Source organism: Pantherophis guttatus, chromosome 18 (genome assembly GCF_059756535.1).
Source record: "Pantherophis guttatus breed Tessera chromosome 18, ASM5975653v1, whole genome shotgun sequence".
Taxonomy (NCBI): Eukaryota; Metazoa; Chordata; class Lepidosauria; order Squamata; family Colubridae; genus Pantherophis; species Pantherophis guttatus.
Window position 1 is genome coordinate 4,322,351 of NC_142080.1, and position 27,815 is coordinate 4,350,165.

At 44.1% G+C, this 27,815-nt stretch overlaps 1 protein-coding gene across 4 annotated transcripts; it reads right to left on the reverse strand.

Moving 5' to 3' along the window:
• On the reverse strand, positions 1 to 27,744 carry NR1I3 (nuclear receptor subfamily 1 group I member 3). Of its 4 annotated transcripts, none has more exons than XM_087881075.1 (9): positions 27,573 to 27,744; positions 15,217 to 15,387; positions 13,746 to 13,876; positions 10,359 to 10,555; positions 8,961 to 9,166; positions 7,798 to 7,943; positions 3,237 to 3,353; positions 2,077 to 2,182; positions 1 to 659 (listed from the first exon to the last, which is right to left on the reverse strand). In XM_087881075.1, exons 2-9 carry the CDS (start codon positions 15,366 to 15,368, stop codon positions 521 to 523), a joined length of 1,194 nt encoding a protein of 397 aa, XP_087737201.1. In that variant the 5' UTR covers positions 15,369 to 15,387; positions 27,573 to 27,744; the 3' UTR covers positions 1 to 520. The 4 variants fall into 4 exon arrangements, with proteins under 4 accessions (XP_087737201.1, XP_087737203.1, XP_087737202.1 ...); XM_087881077.1 differs by lacking the exon at positions 27,573 to 27,744 and adding an exon at positions 26,481 to 26,592; XM_087881076.1 differs by lacking the exon at positions 27,573 to 27,744 and adding an exon at positions 16,729 to 17,039.
• Between the last annotated feature and the right edge of the window lie 71 nt (positions 27,745 to 27,815).

Below are 27,815 nucleotides of genomic sequence, written 5' to 3' on the forward strand. Positions count from 1 at the left end.
TAGATAGATAGATAGATAGATATTTGCAAGGGGAAAAAACTTTAGGAAGCTGCTGGCTAGAACTGAGCAGAGATTTTGGGAAGTTCTTTTGGCTGTATAGATAGACCTCTACTTACGGCTACAATTGAGGGCAAAATTCCTGTCGCTAAACGAGACAGCCCTTAAGTGAAATTTGCCTCATTTTACACCCTTTCTTGCCACAGATATTAAGCAAATGTCTTCAGTTGTTGTTGACGACACAGTCGGTAAGTGAATCCGGCTTCCCCCTTGACTCTGCTTGTCAGAACGTCGCAAAAAGGGGACACTGTGACCGTCATAAATACGAGTTCTGTTGGCCAAGCCTCTGAATTTCGATCAGCCGATTGCGAGGACGCTGCGACGGTCGTGAGCGTAGGACACGGTTCCGAGACCCTTTTTTTTCGGTGCCGTCGCAACTCGGGACGGTCACTAAACGAACCGTTCGTAAGTCAAGGACTACCTGCATATTTGCAAAGCAGAGATTTCTCCTCTGTCTGAGTTCTTAGCTGATAATTTCAGAGAGGAGGGGGGTCAAGGAAGAAAGGTTTTGGCCTTCGTGGATATGAAGGATCTGACGGGTGTTTTCCACTTTTAGTGTCCGAAGCTCGGTCAACAGCAAAAGAAGTTTCGCATAGAGAAACCTTTTTTTAGAAGGAAAAGAGAAGATTAAAAGACTCATTTAATCCAATTTGTTCTGTCTTTCTTCCTCCTTCGTCCCTAATTCAAGGTAGTCCTCGATTTACGACTGCAATCGAGGCCAACGTTTCCAAGCCAGGCGGTGATTAAAGTAAATTTCGCCCCTTTATTTCTTTAAGGAAATAAGGAAATCGCTGCCATCGCAAAGCGAATCCTGTCATTAAGCGAATCCGGCTTCCCTCCCCTCCCCTTGACTTGGGTGGCAAAGCCAAGTCAATGGGGGAAGCTTGATTCGCTTAACAACCACGTGATTTGCTTAACAACAGCGATTTGTTTAATATCTGAGGTAAAACAAGGCCCCAAAACCTAGCGTGACTCATTTATCGACTGCCTGAAATTCTGGTGTCAATTGTGGTCGTAAATTGAGGACTATTTATCATCCAGGCATCCCTTAAAAAATATTTCACTCAAAGCCATTTTGACTTTGAGCCAGCATGCTTTAAGAGGGGTGGACTTCAACTCCCAGAATCCCCCAGCCAGCATGCTTTAAGAGGGGTGGGCTTCCACTCCCAGAATCCCCCAGCCAGCCTGCTTTAAGAGGGGTGTGCTTCCACTCCCAGAATCCCCCAGCCAGCCTGCTTTAAGAGGGGCGGACTTCAATTCCCAGAATTCCCCACCCAGCATGCTTTAAGAGGGGTGGACTTCCACTCCCAGAATCCCCCAGCCAGCCTGCTTTAAGATGGGTGGACTTCCACTCCCAGAATCCCCCAGCCAGCATGCTTTAAGAGGGGTGGGCTTCCACTCCCAGAATCCCCCAGCCAGCCTGCTTTAAGATGGGTGGACTTCAACTCCCAGAATCCCCCAGCCAGCATGCTTTAAGAGGGGCGGACTTCAATTCCCAGAATCCCCCAGCCAGCATGCTTTAAGAGGGGTGGACTTCAACTCCCAGAATCCCCCAGCCAGCATGCTTTAAGAGGGGTGGACTTCCACTCCCAGAATCCCCCAGCCAGCATGCTTTAAGAGGGGTGGGCTTCCACTCCCAGAATCCCCCAGCCAGCCTGCTTTAAGAGGGGCGGACTTCAATTCCCAGAATTCCCCACCCAGCATGCTTTAAGAGGGGTGGACTTCCACTCCCAGAATCCCCCAGCCAGCATGCTTTAAGAGGGGTGGGCTTCCACTCCCAGAATCCCCCACCCAGCATGCTTTAAGAGGGGTGGACTTCCACTCCCAGAATCCCCCAGCCAGCCTGCTTTAAGATGGGTGGACTTCCACTCCCAGAATCCCCCAGCCAGCATGCTTTAAGAGGGGTGAACTTCAACTCCCAGAATCCCCCAGCCAGCATGCTTTAAGAGGGGTGGACTTCAATTCCCAGAATCCCCCAGCCAGCATGCTTTAAGAGGGATGGACTTCCAAGATTCTTACCTGCCTTCGGGCCAAGGATGCAGGTGATCGATGTATTTCTTCAAGGTGAGAGCGATCTTCTCCTGCGTCCGATCGATCTCCTCCCTTTGGGTCACGTCCACGTGGTCTATGAAGGGAGAGGTTTGTGGGTGCAGTGGAAGAAGAGGAGGGGGTCTGGGAGGAGTGGGGGGGATCCCCGATGAAGCAAAATGGGGCAAAAGAAAAGGAAAAGGCAGCTGAAACCATCCTGGGCTCGTTAGGATTCAGGCTCAGAAGGTGAAAGCTTTGGAAGGGACCTTAGAGGTCATCTAGTCCAAACCTCCCTGGCCAGGGCAGGAATCCATCCAACGCATAGAATCCTAGAACAGAAAAGCTGGACATAACCTTAGAGGTCATCCAGTCCAACCCCCCGGACAAGGGCAGGAATTTCAATGTATAGGATCCTGGAAGGGACTGTTCTGTCCCCGTACCCCACACGCACCCCAACAGACGGCCCGGAGTTAATAAGCCACACGACAAAACTCTTTGAAGATAAAGCTGGCAGCAACCCAGTGGCTAGCTGCCAATTCAGACTTTACTCACACAAAACAAAGATTAGACTGCAAGCATTCCGATAAAACGGGCAGAGTTTCAACAATACAAGGATTAATCCAATTGCAGTCCGATAAAGCAGGCAAAGTCCAGTAACGCAGAGATCATGGAGTATTTCCAGTTTTTGCTCGTCACAAACTGAACCGGCCACCACACCCACGTTTATACCCTGTGGGGTGTGGTCCAGTGACTCAGCTAATCTCTGGCACGCCTTCCCCTCTGCTGCGCACGCTTCTCCCTGCGCCTCTGTCGCGGGTCCAGCCAGCACTTATCTCCTTCGTCGCTGTTCACCTGTAGCTGCGGGGATGTGCTTGGCTCTGAGCCTATCGTTTGGCCTTCGGTGTCCTCCGGAGGCATTGCTGGAGAGGAGGGTCCTGGAGAGGGAGGCCTTGCCAACTCCTCTCCCTCACTCTCAGAGTCTGCATCTGTCGATAGCCCAGGCTCAGGCAACGGAGCCACAACAGGGACTCTAGGGATCATCTAATCCGACCCCTTCAATCCAGAGCAGGGATCCTCATCTCCCCTGAATGTTGGGGAGGTGGGATAGATAGAGCCCACCTACCCCCCTCTCACGAACGAGGGTCTCTCACCTGGATAGAACAACACCAGAGCTTGCAGCAAGACGTACTCGGCTTCGTGCAGCCTCAGTTTCCGCAAACTGATGTGGAATTTCAGCAGCGGCTCTAAATAGATCTGTTGAAATCCAGCTTGGGGAGAAAAGAAAGAATTGGAAAAAGGAGAAAAAAAGGGGGGGGATCAGAGAACCTGTGACATTCTGGAATTTAACCTGGTTTTACTCTCCTTCCTTGGACAAATACCCCCGTTTGCCCACAGGAGGGTGCTTTCGCACAACCCAAAGCGGCTCCAATTTGACGCACTTGTGAAACGCATAGAGACAAACTCACACCGCCCTCCCAGGGGGAAATCTCCATAATCTTTTTTCCATGCTTGGCTCCATGGCTGTTTAATCTCTCCCCGAGATTAATTACAGCTTGTTCTATCTATCTGGACGCAGGAAAAAAAAAAACACACACAACACACCAACAACACACCAGCCAGATGTTCAGCATCGTTTATCCGGGTCTTAATTAATCCGATGCTTTTAATATTAATCCCCCCAAGGGGATCCCGAGGACGAGGGGGTGGTGGAAAGAATAGGAAGTCGCTTTGTGAAACGGACACGGACGGGACACCAGGTTTTTGGGGGGGAACCCCCTGTAGCCATGATGGCGAACCTCTGGCGCGCGTGCCACAGGTGGCACACAGAGCCATATCGGTGGGCACGCAAGCTCAGCTCTCAGATCTCAGCCACCTGATGTTTGGGCCTTCTGGGCCCACTGGAAGTCAGGAAACAGGCTGTTTCCGGCCTCCAGAGGGCCTCTGGGGGGATGGGGAAGGCCCATTTTTTTGTCCTCCCCAGGCTCCAGAGCCTTTCTAGGAGCCTGGGGAGGGCAACAACAGCCTTCCCTACCCTTCCCCAGAGGCTCTCCGGAGGCTGGAAACGGCCCGTTTGCCGGCTTCCAGGGACTGGGGGAAGGCTGTTTTCGCCCTCCCCAGGCTCTTAGAGTCTGGGGAGAGCGAAAAACAGACCTACTGGGCCCACTATGCCTTCGCGTGCCAAAAGTGGGAGGAGCGCAGGGGGCCGCATGTGCGGGGGGGCGGGACGCATAGAATTATGGGTGTGGGCACGCACGCACGACGCCCCCCGCTTTTGGCACACGATGGCAAAAAGGTTAGCCATCACTGCCCTATAGCCTTCTCCAGAGATTGCCGAACTACAGTTCCCAGCAGCCTCGTTGGTCGCGAAGGCTCTTGGGAGTTGTAGTTCAGACATACCCCCTCAATGCACATTGTGGGAGTTTTTTTTGTTTTTTTTTTTAAATCAAATTTCACCCCTTTTAGTCCTTCGGTTCCAATGAACCGTTTAAACTTCTAAACTGATGGTGGGATTCAGCCGGTTTGTACAGATTCGGGCGAAACGGTAGCAGAGATCATCGGTGGGCCCGACCACCCGCCCTGGCGTAAAGACGTCCTATTTAGCCACGTTTCTGAGGCTGGGCGCATGTAAGAATATGCGAAATGCACCGCTGTTCTAAACTGCTCTTTTCTTGGCCAGTTTTTCTACAAATGGGAACCTAGAATGAAATATATTACATATGGGTACGGCAGTTCTCGCCTTACGGCTACAAGCAAAAGCGCGATTTCCGTCGCTAAGCACGACAGTGGTTCAGCCAGCTGCGCCTGACTTGATCGTGGCTGCTGAGCGCAATCGCTTTTCGTTGTTAAGTGAATCCCACAAGGTCATTAAGCGTGAACCTTGTTGTCGGACGGCGGCTGGGAAGGCCGCAAGTGGCAATCCCATGACCCCGGGACATTACAACCGTCGTAAATACAGGACGGGTGCCAAATGCTTCCATTTTAATCAGGTCACCCTCGTCGTAAAAGTATGAAAAACCGATCCAAAGTCACTTTTTTTCAGTGCCGTCGTAACTTTGAGCAAATCGTCGTACCTTGAGGATCATCCATCAAGGCCACACAACCCTATTGGATAGCCCAAGTTTTGCCCGATTAGTACGACCCGCCGACCGGTCCTGAAACCAACCGAAAGCAGATTTCTCAATTTTAATTCATCGGGAATTAATTTCCCCATCGCCATTAGCACCATTCGCTCAGCAAATGTGGGCAGAGGGGCTTCTCCTAACGTAGCCACCAATGTTAGTTTGTTGGTTTTGAAGTTCGCAGGCTGGGTTTGAACCACGAAACCGGCCAAGCCTCTTTTCAATCACGGTGCCAGGCGGGGTGAGTGAGGCCTTTTTATACTGCAGCGTATAAATTAATCATTCCCCTGTTTTCTTCTGCAATCTGTACGTTGCTTAATCTACTGTGCCAAAGATCAGAGAGTTTTAAATAGCGAACTTTGTTCCGCATTACCGACCGACAAATTTAGGGATTAAACGTTACGGGTGCCTACGGGAGAACTGAGGGTTAGGGTGGTGCTCGGCGGTAGCCAAAATAATCACAATATTTATCATCTAGGATGGTTGATGGGCGCATTTGACTGGCTCGGCCTTCGATCGGAGGACTGGGAAATCTGATCGATACAGGTTTTATGCAAGCTCGGTCCCTCGGGTGTTTAAAAACAGCAGCGAATAAATTTCTCGTATGTAATGAAATATGTATTCGCTCTCGGCTGTTTGGTTCGTCTTTCACGTCGCCTTCCTCTCGGTTTCATTTCCTTTCTCGGAAAAAAAAAATATATATAAAAATAGTTCCGCGAACTATACGTGATTGTGTAAGGGGCGCTTCTCAACCGTGGCAGTTTTAAGAGGGGTGGGCTTCAAATCCTAGAATTCCCCAGTCAGTTCGGTTTAAACTCCCCGAATTCCCCAGTCAGTTCGGTTTAAACTCCCCGAATTCCCCAGTCAGCTTGGTTTAAACTCCCAGAATTCTCCAGCCAGCTTGGTTTAAACTCCCAGAATTCTCCAGTCAGCTTGGTTTAAACTCCCAGAATTCTCCAGTCAGCTTGGTTTAAACTCCCAGAATTCCCCAGTCAGCTTGGTTTAAACTCCCAGAATTCTCCAGTCAGCTTGGTTTAAACTCCCAGAATTCTCCAGCCAGCTTGGTTTAAACTCCCAGAATTCTCCAGCCAGCTTGGTTTAAACTCCCCAAATTCCCCAGCCAGCTTGGTTTAAACTCCCAGAATTCTCCAGTCAGCTTGGTTTAAACTCCCAGAATTCTCCAGCCAGCTTGGTTTAAACTCCCAGAATTCTCCAGTCAGCTTGGTTTAAACTCCCCAAATTCCCCAGCCAGCTTGGTTTAAACTCCCAGAATTCTCCAGCCAGCTTGGTTTAAACTCCCCGAATTCTCCAGTCAGCTTGGTTTAAACTCCCCGAATTCTCCAGTCAGCTTGGTTTAAACTCCCTGAATTCTCCATTCAGCTTGGTTTAAACTCCCCGAATTCTCCATTCAGCTTGGTTTAAACTCCCTGAATTCTCCAGCCAGCTTGGTTTAAACTCCCTGAATTCTCCAGTCAGCTTGGTTTAAACTCCCCGAATTCTCCAGTCAGCTTGGTTTAAACTCCCCGAATTCCCCAGCCAGCTTGGTTTAAACTCCCAGAATTCTCCAGTCAGCTTGGTTTAAACTCCCAGAATTCTCCAGCCAGCTTGGTTTAAACTCCCAGAATTCTCCAGTCAGCTTGGTTTAAACTCCCCAAATTCCCCAGCCAGCTTGGTTTAAACTCCCAGAATTCTCCAGCCAGCTTGGTTTAAACTCCCCGAATTCTCCAGTCAGCTTGGTTTAAACTCCCCGAATTCTCCAGTCAGCTTGGTTTAAACTCCCTGAATTCTCCATTCAGCTTGGTTTAAACTCCCCGAATTCTCCATTCAGCTTGGTTTAAACTCCCTGAATTCTCCAGCCAGCTTGGTTTAAACTCCCTGAATTCTCCAGTCAGCTTGGTTTAAACTCCCCGAATTCTCCAGTCAGCTTGGTTTAAACTCCCCGAATTCCCCAGCCAGTTTGGTTTAAACTCCTCGAATTCCTCAGCCAGCTTGGTTTAAACTCCCAGAATTCCTCAGCCACCTTGATTTAAACTCCCAGAATTCCCCAGCCTGCATGCTTTAAAAGGAGCGGACTTCAATTCCCAGAATTCCCCACCCAGCTCAGTTTAAACTCCCCGAATTCCCCAGCCAGCTTGGTTTAAACTCCCCAAATTCCCCAGCCAGCTCAGTTTAAACTCCCTGAATTCCCCAGCCTACATGCTTTAAAAGGAGTGGACTTCAACTCCCAGAATTCTCTAGCCAGCTTGCTTTAAGATAGGGAACCAATTCCCAGAACTCCCCATCCAGCTTGCTTTAAGATAGGGAACCAATTCCCAGAACTCCCCAGCTAAATATGCTTTAAGATGGGTGGACTTCAACTCCCAGAATTCCCTAACATTCCGCTGGCTGGGGAATTCTGGGCATTGAAGTCCACACCTCTAAAAATTGCCAAGATGGAGGAACTCTGACGCAAGGTGACTGTAGAGGCAGCTCTGGACAGCTCCTCCCTGCAAGTGGAAGTGTCTGGTGCGATACACAACGATTGTGAATTCAAAAGAGGCACACAATGAATTCTCTTCCCCAAACACACACACACACACACACACCGACCTACCCAGGGCGCCATCTTGGATGGTGTAGCAATGTGGGCCACATTTCCAAGCGTTCGTTTCCTCGTTGAACACGGTGTTGAACTGGATCTGGCAGATCTCCAGCGTGGCTCCTTTTAGAAGGGAGATCTGGTCATCCATGGGCAGATTTCTAAGTGAGGGAGAAGGACCAAGATTGGAGACAAGAGGTTGTGTAGATGCTCTTAAGAAGATCCGACTGGATCGCCGGGGGTAATTCGGCTCGATTTATTCCCCCCTTTTTGGTGATTGGCTTCCTTGGATGGCTTAGCCTGCTGGGGGAATCCTGGTTAGTTTAGGATCTAGTGGAGCCGGTAAAATGGGTCGATTGGACAGGTCTCCTGCATGAGTAGGGGGTTGGACTAGATGACCTCCAAGGTCCCGTCCGACTCTGTTATTCTATTCTATTCTATTCTATTCTATTCTATTCTATTCTATTCTATTCTATTCTATTCTATTCTATTCTATTCTATTCATCTCTTCTTGAAAACCCGCAGCAATGGAGAAGGAAGAAGGAAGAAAGGAAGGAAGGAAGGAAGGAAGGAACGAAGGAAGGAAGGAAGGAAGGAAGGAAGGAAGGAAGGAAGATGAGTAGATAAATAGATGGATCAAAGGGAAAGAAGGAAGGAAGGAAGATGAGTAGATAAATAGATGAAGCAAAGGGAAGGAAGGAAGGAAGGAAGGAAGGAAGGAAGGAAGGAAGGAAGGAAGGAAGGAAGATGAGTAGATAAATAGATGGATCGAAGGGAAAGAAGGAAGGAAGGAAGGAAGATGAGTAGATAAATAGATGAAGCAAAGGCAAGGAAGGAAGGAAGGAAGGAAGATGAGTAGATAAATAGATGGATCGAAGGGAAGGAAGGAAGGAAGGAAGGAAGGAAGGAAGGAAGGAAGGAAGGAAGGAAGGAAGATGAGTAGATAAATAGATGGATCGAAGGGAAGGAAGGAAGGAAGGAAGGAAGGAAGGAAGGAAGGAAGGAAGGAAGGAAGGAAGGAAACTAACTCCTGAAGGCAAGCCGTTCCACCTATTCATTGTCCTCACTGTCAGGAAGTTTGTCCTTAGTTCCAAGTTTGCTAACTTCTCTCCTGGATCAGATTCTCCTGGAAGACGGGAGACCAAGAGATGGTCCATCCTCACAACTCCACCACTCACCGAAAAGTCGGGATGGCTTTGGCGAACTGGATGACCTGCTGGATCATGAAGGTGCTGAGGTCGGCAAACAAGGGCAGGAGGGAGAAGACGTCGGGCAGGGCCTCCTCCGAATGGTCCTCGTGGGAGGGCAGGAGGTACAGAGAAGGGAAGGACGCTTCCTGAGAACCTCCGGTGTCCGGATTGTGGAGGCAGAGACGGACCGGCGGCTGCGGAGAGAAGCTGGGTCAGATGCCTTCACCGAGGATGTTGTTGTGGGTGAGGACAAGGAGTGGGATGCTGGGGGTTCGGCAGAACCTCTAGCTAAGATTCTGTGCAGTTCGGAGAACCCCCAAATCCAACCCTTGGCTGGCCCCGCCCGTCCCACCCCTCCCAGGAGTCCCCACGCGGCCCGTTTTGGATGCAGGTAAGTGCAGAGTGTGTGCGGACGGTCGGGGAGGGCGAAAAATGGGCCTGTTGGAAGTTCGGGAAAGCCAGAAACAGGCCCGTTTCCGGTCTCCAGAGGGCCTCCGGAGCCTGGGGAGGGCAAAAATCCCCCCAACGCACTTAATGGAGTTGTTGTAGGGAAAATAAGGGGAGGAAGGAATATTAGGTATGTTCACCATCTTGAGTTTTGTATAAATAATAATAATAATAATAATAATAATAATAATAATAATAATAATAATAATAATAATACTGCAAAATCTCCATTCCCTCCCCACTCCTGGGGGAAGGATACTGCAAAATCCCCATTCCCTCCCCACTCCAGGGGAAAGGATACTGCAAAATCCCCATTCCCTCCCCACTCCAGGGGGAAGGATACTGCAAAATCCCCATTCCCTCCCCACTCCTGGGGGAAGGATACTGCAAAATCCCCATTCCCTCCCCACTCCTGGGGGAAGGATACTGCAAAATCCCCATTCCCTCCCCACTCCTGGGACCAGCCAGAGGTGGTAATTGCCGGTTCTCCAAACTACTCAAAATTTCCGCTACGGGTTCGCCAGAACCTGTCAGAACCTGCTGGATTTCACCCCTTCCTCGGGGGTCATGTGATTGACCCCCTTTCGTGATCTTGGCTACCAGCCAAGTCAATGGGGAAGCCGGATTCCCTTACCAACCGTGCGGCTAACTTAACAACGGTGGCGATTCGTTTAACAACGGCATCCAGAAAGGTCGTAAAACGAGGCCAAGGTCACTTAGCAATAGGAATTTGGGGTCCCATTGTGGTCGTGAGTTGAGGACTATGACTATCAGCAGGCCCGACATCGGTTTCAACACCTAGATCTGGAGCTCTCGTAAAACCCAACCCGAAGAGAGGCTGACCCGGGTTACGGGAGTTGTGCGAAGGGAGCCCTGGAAGGCCGAGTTGGAAGAGGGGAGGGGGAAAAAATGGGAGATCGGCCCTTCTTAATGGCTCACTTGGTAGTGGATGAACTGGGAGAAAGTGGAGTCGAAGTGTTTCTTGTGGGCTTCGGTGAGGATCTCAATCAGCTGTTCCTGCTCCGGAGACAAGCCACGATCCGCTGAGGGTTCGGCTGGGAGAATTGGGCGGCATTTCTGCATCTTCTGCTTACGCAGCGCTCGGCGGGCGTAGAGGGCGTCTTCCGACATGATCACTGGCAGAGGGGGAGGGAAAAAGAGACGATCATGGGGTTCGAATGCTGGTTGGCGGATCGTCCTCGATTTACGGCCATTCGTTTAGGGACAGTTCGGATTTACTGTCTTTCCTTCCTTCCTTCCTTCCTTCCTTCCCCTCCCTCCTTCTCTCCTTCCTTCTTTCCTTCCCTCCTTCCTTCTCTATTTTCCCCTTTTCTTCCCTCCTTTTTTTCCTTCCTTCCTCCCTCTTTCCCCATCCTTCCTTCCTTCCTTCCTTCCCTCCCTTCCTCCTCCCTTCCTTCTCTATTTCTCCCTTTGCTTCCCTCCTTCTTTTCTTCTCCCCTTCCTTCTGTCCCTCGCTGCATGACATCCTTCCATCCTTTCTCCCTCCTCCCTCCCCCTCCATCCCCCCTTCCTTCCTTCCTTCTCTATTTCTCCCTTTGCTTCCTTCCTTCCTTCCTTCTTCCCTCCCTCCCTCCCTCCATTACATCGATACTCCTTCCTTCCTTCCCTCCTCCCTTCCTCCCTTCCTTCTCTATTTCTCCCTTTCCTTCCTTCCTCACTCCCTTCCTTTCTTCCCTCCTCCCTTCCTTCTCTATTCTTCCTTCCTTCCTTCCTCCCTCCCTTCCTTCCCTCCTCCCTTCCTCCTCTATTTCTCCCTTTCCTTCCTTCCTTCCTTCCTTCCTTCCCTCCCTCCCTCCCTCCCTTCCTTCCCTCCTCCTCTATTTCTCTCCTTCCTTCCTTCCTTCCTTCCTCCCTCCCTCCCTCCCTCCCTTCCTTCTCTATTTCTCCTTTTGCTTCCTTCCTTCCTTCCTTCCTCATCCCCAATTTTGCTCATAAGTCAAGGACTGCCTGGAGCGTGAACCCCCAGCAAAGCACCAAGACCCTGAACCTATTTCTGCCTCTCTAGTTAGTTCGATCCCAGCCGCCGCCAGCAGCCTTTTCAACCCGAAGCAGATGTTAAGTTGGCTTTTTTTTTTTTCCTTTTTTTTTTTCCCCGCATGTTGGTTTCCAACTTTGCTCTTTTTCCTGCTTGCAGAAAGTTGGCCAGTCCGCTTAGGAACCCTCCAGCTGGCCTGTCTCAAATTCCTTTGCCCTGCCAGCCTCTGTCGGGGTTTTGAGGGGGGTGGGGGGATGCTTCGAGCATCTCTCTTTGCCCCCCTTCCCCCAAATGGCCATTCAGAGGCCACCCTGGAGCCCTCCAGCCCTGGCACATGATGCCAGCTGCTGCGCCTGCCAGCTGCTTCCCTGCCTCGCAACCTGCCCAGGACCGGGGATTGCGGGTCAGAAGGCAAAGCTGCAATGCATCACTCCTCGCTCGCCTGCAGTGGCTGCAGCTGCCATCATGCGCTCCGGGTTTCTGTGCTTGCCCCCACCCCACCCCACCCCCTCCATCTGTGCCCTGCGGGGTGGGGGGGGGGAAGAGACAAATCCAGTCTCTCTCCTCCCCGCCGGATCCTGATTTCACCTCATCAGTTGGCAGTTCCAGAGAGCTTTGATGGCTTTGGGAGCCAAAAAACTCTTTCTCTGTTGGAGGGAGGGAGGAAGGAGGGAAGGGAATTGGAAAGCAAGTGAAAACAGAAATGAGAAATTAAAAGAAGAGAAAGGAAGAAGGGAGGGAGGGAGGGAGGAAAAGACAGTGGTAAAGGAAAGAAAGAAAGAAAGAAAGAAAGAAAGAAAGAAAGAAAGAAAGAAAGAAAGAGACAAAGAGGGAGAGAAGAGGGGGAGGGAGGGAGGGAAGAAAGAAAGAAAGGGAAAGTTAGAAAGGAAGGGAAAGAGAAGAAAGGAAGGGAGGAAGGAAGGAAAAGAGAAGGAAGGAAGATAGATAGATGATAGATAGAAAGATAGATAGATAATAGTGATGGATAATCGATAGATAATAGTGATGATAGATAGATAAATAATAGTGATGAAAGATAGATAGATAATAGTGATGATGATAATAGATAGATAATAGTGATGATAGATAGATAGATAAATAATAGTGATGAAAGATAGATAGATAGATAGATAATAGTGATGATAGATAGATAAATAATAGTGATGAAAGATAGATGATAGATAGATAGATAAATAATAGTGATGAAAGATAGATAGATAATAGTGATGATGATAATAGATAGATAATAGTGATGATAGATAGATAGATAAATAATAGTGATGAAAGATAGATAGATAATAGTGATGATAGATAGATAAATAATAGTGATGAAAGATAGATAGATAGATAATAGTGATGATAGATAGATAAATAATAGTGATGAAAGATAGATGATAGATAGATAGATAAATAATAGTGATGAAAGATAGATAGATAATAGTGATGATGATAATAGATAGATAATAGTGATGATAGATAGATAGATAAATAAATAATAGTGATGAAAGATAGATAGATAGATAATAGTGATGATAGATAGATAAATAATAGTGATGAAAGATAGATAGATAGATAATAGTGATGATGATAGAGATAGATAGATAGATGGATAGATAGATAATAGTGATGATGAAAGATAGATTTATAGATAGATAGATAATAGTGATGATGATTGATTGATAGATAGATAGATAGATAGATAGATAGATAGATAGATAATAGTGATGATACATAGATAGATAGATAGATAGATAGATAGATAGATAGATGTCTATTTATCATGATTAGAGAGAGAGAGAGAGATGATAGATAGATAGATAGATAGATAGATAGATAGATAGATAGATAGCAGAAAAGAAGAGATAGATAGATAGATAGATAGATAGATGTCTATTTATCATGATTAGAGAGAGAGAGAGATGATAGATAGATAGATAGATAGATAGATAGATAGATAGATAGCAGAAAAGAAGAGATAGATAGATAGATAGATAGATAGATAGATAGATAGATAGATAGATAGATGTCTATTTATCATGATTAGAGAGAGAGAGAGATGATAGATAGATAGATAGATAGATAGATAGATAGATAGATAGCAGAAAAGAAGAGATAGATAGATAGATAGATAGATGTCTATTTATCATGATTAGAGAGAGAGAGAGAGATGATAGATAGATAGATAGATAGATAGATAGATAGATAGCAGAAAAGAAGAGATAGATAGATAGATAGATAGATAGATAGATAGATAGATAGATAGATAGATAGATAGATAGATAGATAATGATGATAGATAGATATATCGGTCGTGGACCCGTCACACTTACTGTCCTTCCTCATGCCCACCGCAAGGCATTTCTTGTACCGACAAGCCTGGCATTGTCTCCGCTTGGTTTTGGTGATGGGGCAGCTCTGGGTAAAGGGGCAAGTGAACTGGATGCCCTTCAGCACCGTCCTCCTGCAAGGCAAGGGGAGTCATGAGGACTAGAAACTTGTGCTTTTGCCTGCATCCGGCCAGAACCATGAGGACTAGAATCTGAGCTGGCTTTTAGATGCCAGAGATGGGATTGTCAAACGGGCTGAGTTTGCAGAAATGGCAAAAGTGGCCTGTTCGGTTAGGGGGGGAAAATGATAAAAGACTTTCTTTAAAAAGACCAAAAACCTTCAGTGGGCTTTTGTTGAAAGCAAACTGGATTGATGATTTATGGATTTGGGGATTAAAAAAGATCAAAAGAGGAATAGGGAAGAATAAGATGTACCTAATTATTTGATAGAAGGAAGAATGGAAGTCATGTTTCGTTTCCTTCCTTCCTTCCCTCCCTCCCTCCCTCTTTCTTTCTTTCTTTCTTTCTTTCTTTCTTTCTTTCTTTCTTTCTTTCTTTCTTTCCTCCCTTCTTCCTCCTTCCTCCCTCCCACCTTCTTTCCTTCATTTGTTCCTTCCTTCCTTCCTTTTATCCCTCCCTCCCCTTTCTTGCCATTTTTCTTCCTTTCTTCCTCCTTCCTTCCTACCTCCCACCTTCTTTCCTTTGTTCCTTCCTTCCTTCCCTCCCTCCCTCCCTCCCTCCCTCCCTTCTTTCTTTCTTTCTTCCTTCCTTCCTTCCACCTTCTTTTCTTCATTTGTTCCTTCCTTCCTTCCTTCTATCCCTCCCTCCCTTTCTTGCCATTCTTCCTCCTTCCTTCCTACCTCCCATCTTCTTTCCTTTGTTCCTCCCTCCCTTCCCTCCCTCCCTCCCACTATCCCCTTCCTTCCTTCCTTCCTTCCTTCCTTCCTTCCTTCCTTCCACCTTCTTTTCTTCATTTGTTCCTTCCTTCCTTCCTTCCTTCTATCCCTCCCTCCCCTTTCTTGCCATTCTTCCTCCCTTCCTCCTTCCTTCCTACCTCCCATCTTCTTTCCTTTGTTCCTCCCTCCCCTCCCTCCCTCCCTCCCTCCCTTCCTTCCTCCCTTCCTTCCTTCCTTCCTTCCTTCCTTCCTTCCTTCCTTCCTTCCTTTTTTCACTGCTTCACTTTTTTTCCCCCTTCCTCCATTCTTCTTTTCCCCTTTTCATTCTGCCTGCTTTTCCGGTACAGCATTGACAAATCCTGACTAAAAAAAAATACTCTTTTCCGAAGGCCGCAAAGCGCCCCGAGGGGCGAGGAAGGCATCGTTTCCCTCCTCAGGTCCCTAACCTCTGCTGAGAGAACGCCTGGCCTGAACTAAGCAGACGCCGCAAGGCTCTAGTCCTCATGGTGGCTGAGAGAGAGAGAGAGAGAGACACCCAGGGCAGGAAGAAAAGGCCGTCCATCCATGGCCATGCCTACCGGAAGAACCCTTTGCAGCCTTCGCAGGTCATGACGTGGAAGTGGTAGCCGCTGGCTCGGTCTCCGCATACGGCACATGTCTTCTCTTCCCCAGCTTCCAGGTGGGGCTCACCCCAGAGATTCCTGCCTTCGCCATCCGAGGAATTCTCCATGGTGCCAGGCGCCTGTTCCCTATGGGGAAATTTCACAGACTCATCTGCCTTCTTTCTGGATCGTTTCAAGGGATTTGCTGGCTGGGCAACTAAGGGGACGTATTTTTCTCCCACAACAACCCGGTGAGGTAGGCTGGCCGAGAGAAAAACAACAACAACAACAACAACAACAACAAACTCACAGCTTCTCTGGCTAAAGCCGGATCTTGAACCCAGTTTTTCCCCAATCTTGAGCTAGGAACTTTATCATTGGACCATCCTGTCTTTCGAAGGTTATTATAATTATAGAATAGAATAGAATAGAGAATTTTTTATTGGCCACGTGTGATTGGACACACAAGGAATTTGTCTTTGGTGCGTATGCTCTCAGTGGACATAAAAAGACAAGATACGTTCATCAAGAATCATAAGGGACAACACTTAATGATAGTCATAGAGTACAAATAAGCAATTACATTACATTACATTACATTACATTAGTACTATATTATTATATTTATTATATTATACTGTACTACATGTTATTATACTATAATATATTATTCTATTCTATTCTATTCTATTCTATTCTATTCTATTCTATTCTATTCTATTCTATTCTATTCTATTCTATTCTATTTTTCCATTCCTAATTCCTATTCTATTCTGTTCTACTCTACTCTTATTTCTATTCTATTCTATTCTATTCTATTCTATTCTATTCTATTCTATTCTATTCTATTCTATTCTATTCTATTCTATTCTATTCCATTCCATTCCATTCCATTCCATTCCATTCCATTCCATTCCATTCTCTCTTCTCTTCTCTTCTCTTCTCTTCTCTTCTCTTCTCTTCTCTTCTCTTCTCTTCTCTTCTCTTCTCCCCTCCCCGTATTCCTTTCCTATTCTTCTCTATTCTCATTCCATTCCATTTCATATTTCATATTAATTTGATTTACATGGTCACCCATCTCATCTCATCTAATATTCTATTCTATTCTATTCTATTCTATTCTATTCTATTCTATTCTATTCTATTCTATTTTCTATTCTATTCTATTCTATTCTCTCTTCTATCTTCTCTTCTCTTCTCTTCTCTTCTCTTCTCTTCTCTTCTCTTCTCTTCTCTTCTCTTCTCTTCTCTTCTCTTCTCTTCTCTTCTCTGTATTCCTATTCCTATTCTACTCTATTCTCATTCCATTCCATATTTCATATTAATTTGATTTACACGGTCACCCATCTCATCTAAGCGACCCTGGATTGCTCATCCCGTAAGGGCTGATCCAGTCCAAAAGTGGAAAAACCCCAATTCCACCACCAGCAAAACTTTACCAAGATCGGACGTGCACTCTAGGTCAATCCTTGCTTAGCCAAAACCTACTTCCTGCCTCTTTTTCCACCTTAGCTCCATGTTAGACCCCTCACAAGCCGCCTTCCAGCTCCAAGGGAGGACCCTGCTTGCTGGCAGGAAAATGCTTAGATAAAAAGGAAGCGAGAAGGAAAAGTACCGAACGATCAACTCCCCAACCTTGTTTTAGCCAAGCCGAGTGTGCAAAGTTGTTGTACTTAAGGCTGTTAGCACCTGGGCAAATGTCACGCTCAACTCCTCCTTTTGATTGCTCATTCGTGGGTGTTTAAAAGGACAAGAGTTACGCAACCCGGCGGGGAAGTAAAACACCAAGCAAAGGTTGGGAGAGAGAGAGAGAAAAAGAAAGAAAGAAAGAAAGAAAGAAAGAAAGAAAGAAAGAAAGAAAGAAAGAAAGAAGAAAGGAGAAAGAAAGAGAGAGGAGAGAAAAATAGAGAGAGAGAGAAAGAAACAGAGAAAAAGGAGAGAGAAAGTGTGAGAGAAAAAAGAAAAAATGAAAGACAAAGAAAGAAAGAAAGGAGGAAGGAAGGAGAAAGAGAGGAGAGAGAGAGTGAGAGAGAGAGAGAAAAAAGAGAGAGAGAAAGTGAGAGAAAAAGAGAAAAAATGAAAGAGAGAGAAAGAAAGAAAGAAAGGAGGGAGGGAGGGAGGGAGGGAGGGAAGGAAGGAGAAAGAGAGAAAGAAAGAAAAGAAAGAAGAGAGAGACAGAGAGTAGAGAGAGAAAGTGTAGGAGAGAGGAAAAGAGAGAGAGAAAGAAAAAGGGAGAGAAAGAGAGAAAAAGAGAAAGAAAGAAACAGAGACAGAGAAAAAAAGAGAGAGAAAGAGACAGAGACAGAGAAAAGAAACAGAGAGTAAAAGAAACAGAAACAGAAAGAGAATGAGAGAAAGAAAAAAGAGAAAGAAAGAAAAAAAGGAAGGAAGGAAGGAAGAAGGAAGAAAGAAAGAATGAAATAAGAGAGAGAGAGAGAAAGAGACAAAAAAAAGCAGAAATATTTTAGTGGCACTTTTTCTAACTACGTTTTTTTAAGTGGGATCTGCTTGGAGGATCTACATGCATCGGTGGGCTGCAGCTATATCTGATACCTTTTAAAATATTATTATTATTATCATTATTATTATTATTATTATTATTATTATTATTATCATTATTTGGAAAAAGTGCTTTTTATCAACCTAGACTACCACAGTTCTCCTACAAAAGAAGGAGAAAAGACAAGAAAAGAAGGAGAAAAGAAAAGGAGAAAAGAAAAGAAGAAAAGAAAAGAAGAAAAGAAAAGAAAAAGGAGAAAAGGAGAAAAGAAAAGAAAAGAAAAGAAAAGAAAAGAAAAGAAAGAGAAAAGAAAAGTCTCATTGACCCAAAGCACGTGAGGATAAGGAGGAGGATGACTGAAGGGGAATTTTGTCAATGTCATCATTGACAAAATTCCCCTTCAGTCAATTGCAAAAGCCGCTTTCCCTGGAACAAATCGTACTGTGCCAACAACAACTTCCAACATCCACATCTGCCTATTGCGGGAAGGCCCAACCCAGTCTCAACCTCTGGCTGACTGCGTGACGACGAACCACAATAATAATTGAACGCCAGTTGGCAATTGACCGAAGAAATCCCCATTGGTCAATTTCGAAAGGCAGCTTCGCTTGGGAGAGAGCTGACATCCCGCAAAGTTACTATTCATATGATTGAAATCACTCTCTCTCTCTCTCTCTCTCTTTCCCGGGGTCTTTGAGAAGGACTCGGTGGGTGGATAAAAATGCCATTTTTAAAAAAGAAAACAAACATCTGGCTGAGTTTGCAACCAACCACAACAACTCTGACAATTGCCAGATCCTATTTTTCATCAGCGGATTACAAAACTGTGTCCCGATCCACACAGATAGTAGGCCAACGGATTGCGACACCGAATATTCTTGGAACCGAAGCCCTGCGAATGAAGGTCAGCGAAAGAACTGGCAGCTGTGATTTCACACAATTGCGTAAACACAACAGGCCATTAGATTAATGGATGTGTTACACAAGCAGTCCTCAGACTTATGACACCCGTGGCAGCCCAAGAGTTTCCGTGGCTAAGCGAGACGTTGGTCGAAGTGAAGGATGGTCCCATCTTTACCACTTTTCTGGCCACGGCCGTTAAACGGATGACCGCCGCCGTCGTGAAATTAGGAACAGGGTCGTTAAGTGAGCCTGGCGTCCCCGTTGACTTGGCTTGTCGGAAGGTCGCAAGAGGGGATCGTGTGATTCCCGGGGAATTGCTGCGACGGTCGTAAATATGAGTCGGTTGCCAAGTGATTTAGTTGAAATCGGGTGAGCATGGGTCGGGCTGCGACGTAAGAGCGAGAAACGGTCGTAAGTCACTTTTTTCGGTGCCATTGTAACTTTGAACGGGCGCTAAATGAACTGTGGTAAGTCGAGGACTAGCTGTACATCGCAAACGACAAACGCCAGCAAATGCAGGCAGTTCTCGACTTACAACTGTTCATTTAATGACCGTCCAAAGTTACAACCGTACTAAAAAAGTGACTTATGACCACGTTTCACACTTACGACCTTTCCAGCATCCCCATGAACAGGTGATCACAATGCAGATGGTTCCTATTTATGACCGTTGCCGAGTCCTCAGATTGCGTGATTCCCCTTTTGCGATCTTCTGACGAGCAGATTCAACAGGAGAGCCAGATTCACTTTAACGACCATGTGACTTAAGAACATCACAGATTCCCTGAATAAAGCTGGCACGAAAGGTCGCAAAATGGGGCACAACCCACTTCGCAAATGTCTCGCTTAGCCACAGAAAATTTCAGGCGGTCGTAAATCGAGGACGACCCGTGCCCCAAAGTTTGTCTTTGACCTGAAAGATAATGGTGGTTTATTTGTTTCTTCAAAAGGTTTATTGGTTGCTACAAGGATTGTATTATTGGAAAGCAGGAAGACTATCAATAAACTCCGGTTCGACTCTAACGTGGGAACCAATGGGCGAACTGGTAGCGGTGGCGGTGGGAGGCTCCGCCCACCTGCCCGGATGTCTCTGTGCATGCATGCGTTGCATTCCCACTACTGGTGGGAACCCATCGCCAATCCTTTACCTCCCAATCCTTTATCCCCCCCACCCAAGAGATGAAACGATAGAAGGTGTTGAAGCTACAGGAACCTTGGGGTGGGGTAGGGAGTGATCACGCAATATTTGGGATTCAACATTATGCAAGCACAACCAATAGAACGGAGTCAGACTAGAGTGTTGGGCTTTAAGAGAGCTCATTTCAAGAAACTGAAGAGCGAGAGCTTGGGAAGGATTCCATGGATGAGAATCCTCAAGGGGAAAACAACTCAAGAAGCTTGGGAAATTTTGAAAAGTGAGATTATAAAAGCCCAGTCTAGCACAATACCAATGAAGAAGAAGAAGAAGAAGACAAATAACAGCTCTCAAAAAGAAACCAGCATAGACTTCCGGTTTCTCTGCTTTCGGCGACGGCGGTGCCTTTCTGAGCTCCGCCAGCCCCGCCGCCCGTAGAGCCGCTTCGTTTCTTAGAAGCGGCTTGAAAGCTTCAAAATCCCAAGGATTGTAGAAGTAGAGATCGCAGGGCTCAGGTTGAGCCCCCGTTGTCCCCCAGGGAATTGTTTCTGGGGAGAGAACGGGTGTGGCTCCCTTCCAACCTGCGGAAACTCCGGGCGACGTGGGACGATTTTGCCTCTGCAAAACAAGCCGGCTGCAGGAAACGTAATTTGAAAAGAACCAGCTTTAACAAATAGTGAACCCATCTGAACCCTGAAACTTGAAAACGCAAGTATCAGCGCTTTGTTGACTTTTTAAACCGAGACAAAATTGAGTGAGTGAAAGTGCTTTGAAAAAAACATGGCGCTTAGTCTTAAAGTTAACGAGCCAATGAGTGTGGATTGGTGAAGTTATTTCGCGTTACAAGTTTCCAAGTTGTTACAAAGTTGCCTTGTTTGCTATAAGAGAAGCAAGTGGAAAATTTCTCCCTTTTTAAATTGGACTTTGTTTTACTTCAGCTTTTAATTGATTAAATCTGGGGGACTTTTTTAGAAGTCTTTGTGCAGGAGGGAAAGGAAAAGGAACTTCCCTCTTCAGAAAAACTAGATCACGTGGCAGGATGGCTTCAAAGAAGCAGGAAGGGAAGGCAGCAGGGGGGGGATCCCCCACACATAAACAAGAAACGCAGCTTCCCTCTGCACAGCAGTCACAGACCCAGAAAAAAGAATTTGATGTGGGAGATTTAAAACAATTTATTTCTAAAACTCTGGATGATAAATTTCTAAAATCTCAACAGGAGATAGATGATAAACTTCAAAAATCACATCAGGAATTTATGCAGGAAATTAATGAAGTTAAAGATATGGTGAAACAGAATCAAATTAAGGTGACCAAAAAAATATCAGAAGTGGCGTCTGGCCTGGCAGAATTTATTGGGAAAGTTGATTTTAAAGTTGAAGAATTTAAATCAGAAGTTAATGTTAAGATGAAAGATAATGATTATAAAATTGATGAAGTTGATAATAAAATGCAGAGAATTGAAGATGAGATTGTTATGATACAATTCCGGGCAATGGAATTCGCCATTCGGCTTCGGGGAATTCGAGAGGCGGAGAGACAGGATTTGAGACAAGTTTGTTCTGAAGCCTTGGCCAAGATTCTACAAGTTAATCCTGATATGGTATTTCACAAAATAGATAAAATTTACAGAGTGAACTCTTGGGTGGCCAGACAAAGACAATTGCCTAGAGATGTGGTCATATACTTTACAGATAGAGAAATTAGAAATGATATCCTGCAAAAATCTTTTCATACTTCTGTACAGGTGGGGGGTTCACGACTTGAAATCTTTAAAGAATTACCTCCTAAAATGCTGAAAGCCAGAAAAGAATTTGGTTTTCTTGTTAAGGAATTGAAAAATTTACAGATACCCTTCCGGTGGGACGCACCAGCTGGGATAATTTTTAGATATAAGGGAGAAGGATATCGGTTGAATACCGTGGAGAAGGCACAACACTTTTACACCACTATTCTTAAGGAAAGAACACCATCTCCACGTACATCTACAGTTTTGGAGATTAAAGAGAGTGAAGAGAGGCAATTGCAAGAACAGTCTAAGCAGGAATTAGAAGTAGTGCAAGGTGCAGAAGGAGGCTTTCTGAGTGAGCCCCTGCTTGATTCTTCTCCAATTTTGGACTTGATTCAGCTGACTGAAGTGAAAGATCAACGTATAACTAGAGCTCAATCTAAGTTACTTAAACAAAAGCAACAACAACAACAACAACAGGAAAGACAAGACAAGAAGGCAGTTAAGAGTACCGTACAAGAGAGTGGAGCTATGGGAGGAGCGAGATCGAAGCTCTCGGATGAACTTCAAGCATATTGCTCTGTGCTCCAGAAAGAGGCTGATGACCTTTAAGTGTTTATCTTGGAATGTCAATGGGTTGAATTCAGCACAGAAAAGGAAGAAACTATTTACATATTTGAAACAATTTAATAATGATATAATATGTTTACAAGAAACGCATATCACAACTCAAGATCAAAAATATTTGATAAACTCAAAACTAGGAGCACATTATATATCTTCAACTTCGCAGAAAAAGAATGGTGTGGTTATTTATGTAAATAAAAAATTAACAGCGAAAGTTATAGAAGCAGATCAAGATGGTAGGTTTGTAGCAATTGAATTGCTCACAGCAAATGGTCAAATTCTTTTGATTGGAATTTATGCTCCCAACCAACAACAGGAGTATTTTTATAAGATGTTACATACTAAAATACTGCAATGGGACTACAGATCTATTTTAATTATGGGAGACTGGAATGGAGTAATTGATTCTAAACTAGATAAAAAGAGCTTGGCAAAGTCTAGAATTAGACTACCACAGACTTTTTTTGATATGAAAGAAGATATGGAACTAAAAGATGTTTGGAGAATACATAATCCAAATGAATTGGATTACACTTTCTTTTCTGATAGACATAGATCCTTTTCTAGGATTGATTTTATCCTGTTGTCAAATGATTTACTTGTTAAGACAAAACGAACAAAGATTTTTCCAAGAACTCTGACTGACCATAGCCCTGTATGGATAGAAATTGAGATGGATAAGGTTGAGAGACGTTCTTGGAGATTAAATGAGAACTTGTTTAGATATGAAAAAAATATAATAGAACTTAAAAAGCATTTGAAAGAATTTTTTGAAATAAATTTGAATAAAGGTACCCCAATTGAAATTGTTTGGGATGCAAGTAAAGCTTATATGAGAGGGGTACTCATCTACATGAATTCTAAACATAGACTGTTCCGACAAAAGAAAAGATTTGAGTTGGAAATGGAAATAAAGAATAAAGAACAGTTACTTATTAAAAACCCAACAGATGAAAGAATACGAAGTGCTATAAAACTTTTGAAAGACCAATTTCAAATGCTTATGGCGGAACAAGTTGCAACAAGCTTACAATATGCGAAGCATAATACATTTTGCAACGCTAACAAACCGGGCAGATGGTTGGCTTACACATTGAGGAAAAAACAAAGTATACGGACTATTGATAGTATTGATATTGGAGGGAAAGAAATCTTTCAACAAAAACTAATTAAAGAAGCTTTTGTGGATTATTATACTAAACTATATGCCAAAGAAGAGGTACAGAATGGACTTATAGAAAAATATTTAAAGGATAAGAGAGTTACAAAAATTACTGATCAACAAAAGGAAAAAATGAATTATCCTATAACAGAGGAGGAGATAATAGTAGCAATTAAACAGCTAAAAACAGCCAAAGCTCCTGGCACGGATGGTTTGACTGCAGTGTATTACAAAACATTACAATCTGAAATGGTGGGACAACTTAGAGATTTATTTTGCAATATTCAACAAGGGGGTAAAATACCCCCGTCTTGGACAACTGCTTATATATCTTTGATACCAAAAGAACAAGTTGGTCCTAAAAAACCAGAGAATTATAGACCAATATCTCTTTTGAACACAGACTATAAAATTTATGCGAAGGTATTAGCCAACAGGTTGATGCCAGTAATCCAAAAGGTGATTCATGCGGACCAAGCGGGATTTATTGAGGGCAGATATATGAAGGACAATGTAAGGCAAGTAATAGACTTATTGGAATATCTTGATAAGAATAAACAGATTTCTGCAGTGCTGGTTTTTTTGGATGCGGAGAAGGCCTTTGATAGAGTGGATTGGAATTTTCTACTAAAGATTTTAAAAAAGATGGGCTTTGGGGACCAATTTATACAGGCGATCTCAGCAATTTATCAAGAGCAAAAAGCACAGATTATTATTAATGGAAGTTTGACGACAGAGTTTAAAATTGAAAAAGGAACAAGACAGGGATGTCCGTTGTCCCCACTTTTATTTATTTTAACATTGGAAGTCTTGCTAAATACAATACGGGACTCTAAAATTTTGAAAGGCATAATGATAAGGCAAGAGGATTATAGAATAAAGGCATTTGCAGATGATCTGGTGGTTACCCTATCACAACCAATGGAATCAACAATCTTGATGAACGACATTATACAAGACTATGGTAGAGTTTCAGGTTTTAGACTGAATTCAAAAAAGACTAAAATGATAGTCAAAAATATGACACAAGATCGTAAACATGAACTTGAAAGGACGGCAGGTTTTGAAATTGTACCTAAGGTAAAATATCTTGGAGTTCAGGTTGCAGAATCAAACATGAAATTGTTTCAAAATAACTATGAGATGTTGTGGCGAGAGGTTCAGAAAGACATGGAGACTTGGAAAAAGCTGCAACTGTCTTTACTTGGAAGAATAGCAGCAATTAAGATGAACATTTTGCCAAGATTTCTGTTTTTGTTTCAAATGATTCCGGTGCTTAAAAGTGATAAACAACTGAAAGTTTGGCAAACTGGACTTAATAAGTTTGTCTGGAACGAGAAAAAGCCGAGAGTGAAACTGAAAATTATGCAAGATGTTCCAGAAAGAGGAGGCCTTAAACTTCCAAACCTACAGTTATATTATGATGCAGCAGCTTTAACTTTAACAAGTGATTGGTTTGGAAGTAAAAAGGCTGGAATATTGAATGCAGAAAGTTTTGATCTTGAATTTGGATGGCATGCTTACCTATTTTATGATGACAAAGTTGATAAAGTATTTAAAAGTCATATACTTAGAGACTCCTTGATGAGAGTTTGGAAGAAGCACCGACTCAAATGGGATTATAAAATACCGCTATGGCTGGATCTTGGTCATACCTTGTGGAATACAAATATAATGTCACTCGGGGGGGTTTTATACAAAGAGGTTCTTTTTACAGATGCGGGTAGATGGCAGCTGAAGACATTGCAGACACTGTTGGACGAAGGGATTAATTTAACCTGGTTACAATATAATCAATTACAATTGAGATGGAAAGAGGACCAAAAAACTGGTATTATGTTGCATGAGGAAGAATTGGTTAGACATATAAGAGAGAAAGGTCCAATGCATATTAAAAGGCTTTATAATGTTTTGCTAGAAAGGGATTCAGAAACTGAATTAGTTAAAGATTGCATGATTAAGTGGGCACAAAATTTTGAAGAACCAGTGATGTTGGAAACATGGGAAAAAATTTGGGTTCAGAATGTTAAATTTACACAGTCGCAGAATCTGAGGGAAAATTTTTATAAAATGTTTTATAGATGGCACTTAGATCCTAAAAAGTTGTCATGTATGTACCCTAATGTTCAGCCAAAATGTTGGAGATGCGAATGTTTGGATGCTACGTATTATCATGTTTGGTGGACCTGTAGGAAAGTTAAGGCTTTTTGGATAAAAATATGGTGGGTCATGCAGAATGTTTTGAAGAAAAAAATTCAATTTTCTCCACAATTGTTTTTATTGGGTATAGTTAAGGGTTTTACACGGGGTGAAATAAAATTAATACTGTATATGATAACAGCAGCAAGATTGTTGATAGGTAAATATTGGAAGAATGAAGTTTTGCCTACTATCGAGGAATGGACTTTGAAGATGGCAAGTTTTGCAGAGATGGCGAAGATCTCAGCATATTTAAAAGACTGTTCACAAGAGACTTATGAATGGGAATGGAAAAGGTGGATAGAATATGTTCAGAACAAATACCAAACTAGAAAGTATCAAATAGCTTTTATTTGAAAATAATGTATTAGAAATATTTTAATGTAAAGAGACAAAGAGGAAAAAATATATAGGGGGAGGGATGGGTTCAGGTTTATATATCAGTGTTATTAGTTATGAGTACATAATAGGGAAGTCTGGGGGGGAGGGTTAGGGAGGGTTAGGGAGGACGGGAAGTTTGGGGAGGGAGGTGGGGGGGTGAAAAAAGGGGTGAAAATGTAATTGTAAAACTTTTGCAATAAAAAAAAAAAAAAAAAAAAAAAAAAGAAACCAGCATAGCTGCGTAAAGAACTCCCTGACAAATAGAAAAAGACAAAACGGACAAGTATAAAAAGTAAAATATCAGAATATCAACAATAGCCCCAAGCCTGCAAAGATGAAGTGAGGAAAGCAAAGGCTCATCATGAAATTTATGGATTACCATTTGTCTGAAATGGTATATAGGGTTTCCTTGCCTACGCAGGGGGTTGGACTAGAAGACCTCCAAGGTCCCTTCCTACTCTGTTATTCTATATGCTATCAGTTAAATCCAGAAATTCTGATCGACGTTTTGCCCCAGAGGTGAAATCTAGCTTGTTTTCTCCAGCCACCTGTAGATTGTTGTGGGACAGGGCGATCCTTTCTCTTGACCCGTCTTGGCTTCCCTTACCTGCTTGATCCGTGCCGCTTAAGACACACCTTGGTGTGAAGTTCTTGACAACCTTCCTGGTTATTTTCCCCACGGACGAGGAGATCTCCAAAGTTGGGGTGGGTGGGAAGATCCAGACTAATTCCCTTTTGATAAGGGAGGATGCGGTTGTACTTTGAACCCGTGAGCAAGCGGGAGAGAAGGTGCCAGCTGGCCCGTGGTTGAAGGTTGGCGGAGAGGGGAGGGAAGGGAAATAAACCTAGCTGGAGAGGCGAGAAGGAGGGTTGCAGGTTGCCTGAACCCAATGGCACGGATGCCAAGCTTCCTTCAGACAAGATGGCAAGCGGACAAGCGTTTGTTAAGAGTTACGATGGCACTGGGGAAACGTACAGGGATTCCTCGACTTAACAACAGTCCATTTGTAAGTTGGTTGTAAGCCGAGGAGTAACTGGAGTTCATTTTTTCTCTGAATCAACAAAATAGTGTGAAAATTAAAGGATTTTCTGTCTCTTCATTCTCTCTCTCTTTCTCTCTCTCTCTCTCTCTCTCTCCCTCCATCTATCTAGCTATATCTTCTCTCTCTATCTCTTCTCTCTCTTTCTATTTCTATTTCTATCTATATCTATCTCTTCTCTCTCCCTATTTATAACTATCTATCTATCTATCTCTTCTCTATTTCTATCTATCTATCTATCTATCTATCTATCTATCTATCTATCTATCTCTTCTCTCTCTATTTATCTCTCTCTCTCTCTCTTCTCTTTCTCTATTTATATTATTTCTCTTCTCTCCCTATTTATATCTATCTATCTATCTATCTCTTCTCTCTCCCTATTTATATCTATCTATCTATCTATCTATCTATCTATCTATCTATCTATCTATCTATCTATCTCTTCTCTTTCTCTATTTATATTATTTATCTCTTCTCTCTCCCTATTTATATCTATCTATCTATCTATCTATCTATCTATCTATCTATCTATCTATCTATCTCTTCTCTCTCTCTATTTATATTTATCTCCTCTCTCTCTCTCTCTCTCTCTTATACGCACAAACACACTAACACAGAAACAAGTTTGACACCCAGTGTTTTTATTCGCGCTGACTTACCTCTCACCTGGATGCCTGAAGCAACATTTTCGTAACCGGGGCCGCTTGCCGGTGCCCCCACTTCAGTTCTGGGGCCAAACTCCCTTTTAGCCCAAAGACAAGCAGCAAAATTTGGGGAGTCCGTTTAGCAACTCCCGGGGATCCCGCATGGCTTTCCCGGGGTCACCGGCAGGTACTCGTCATGGGCCTCACCGGGTCCGGAGTGCCAGTACTGGTTCTTGCAATCCTCTCGGAATGAAGTTA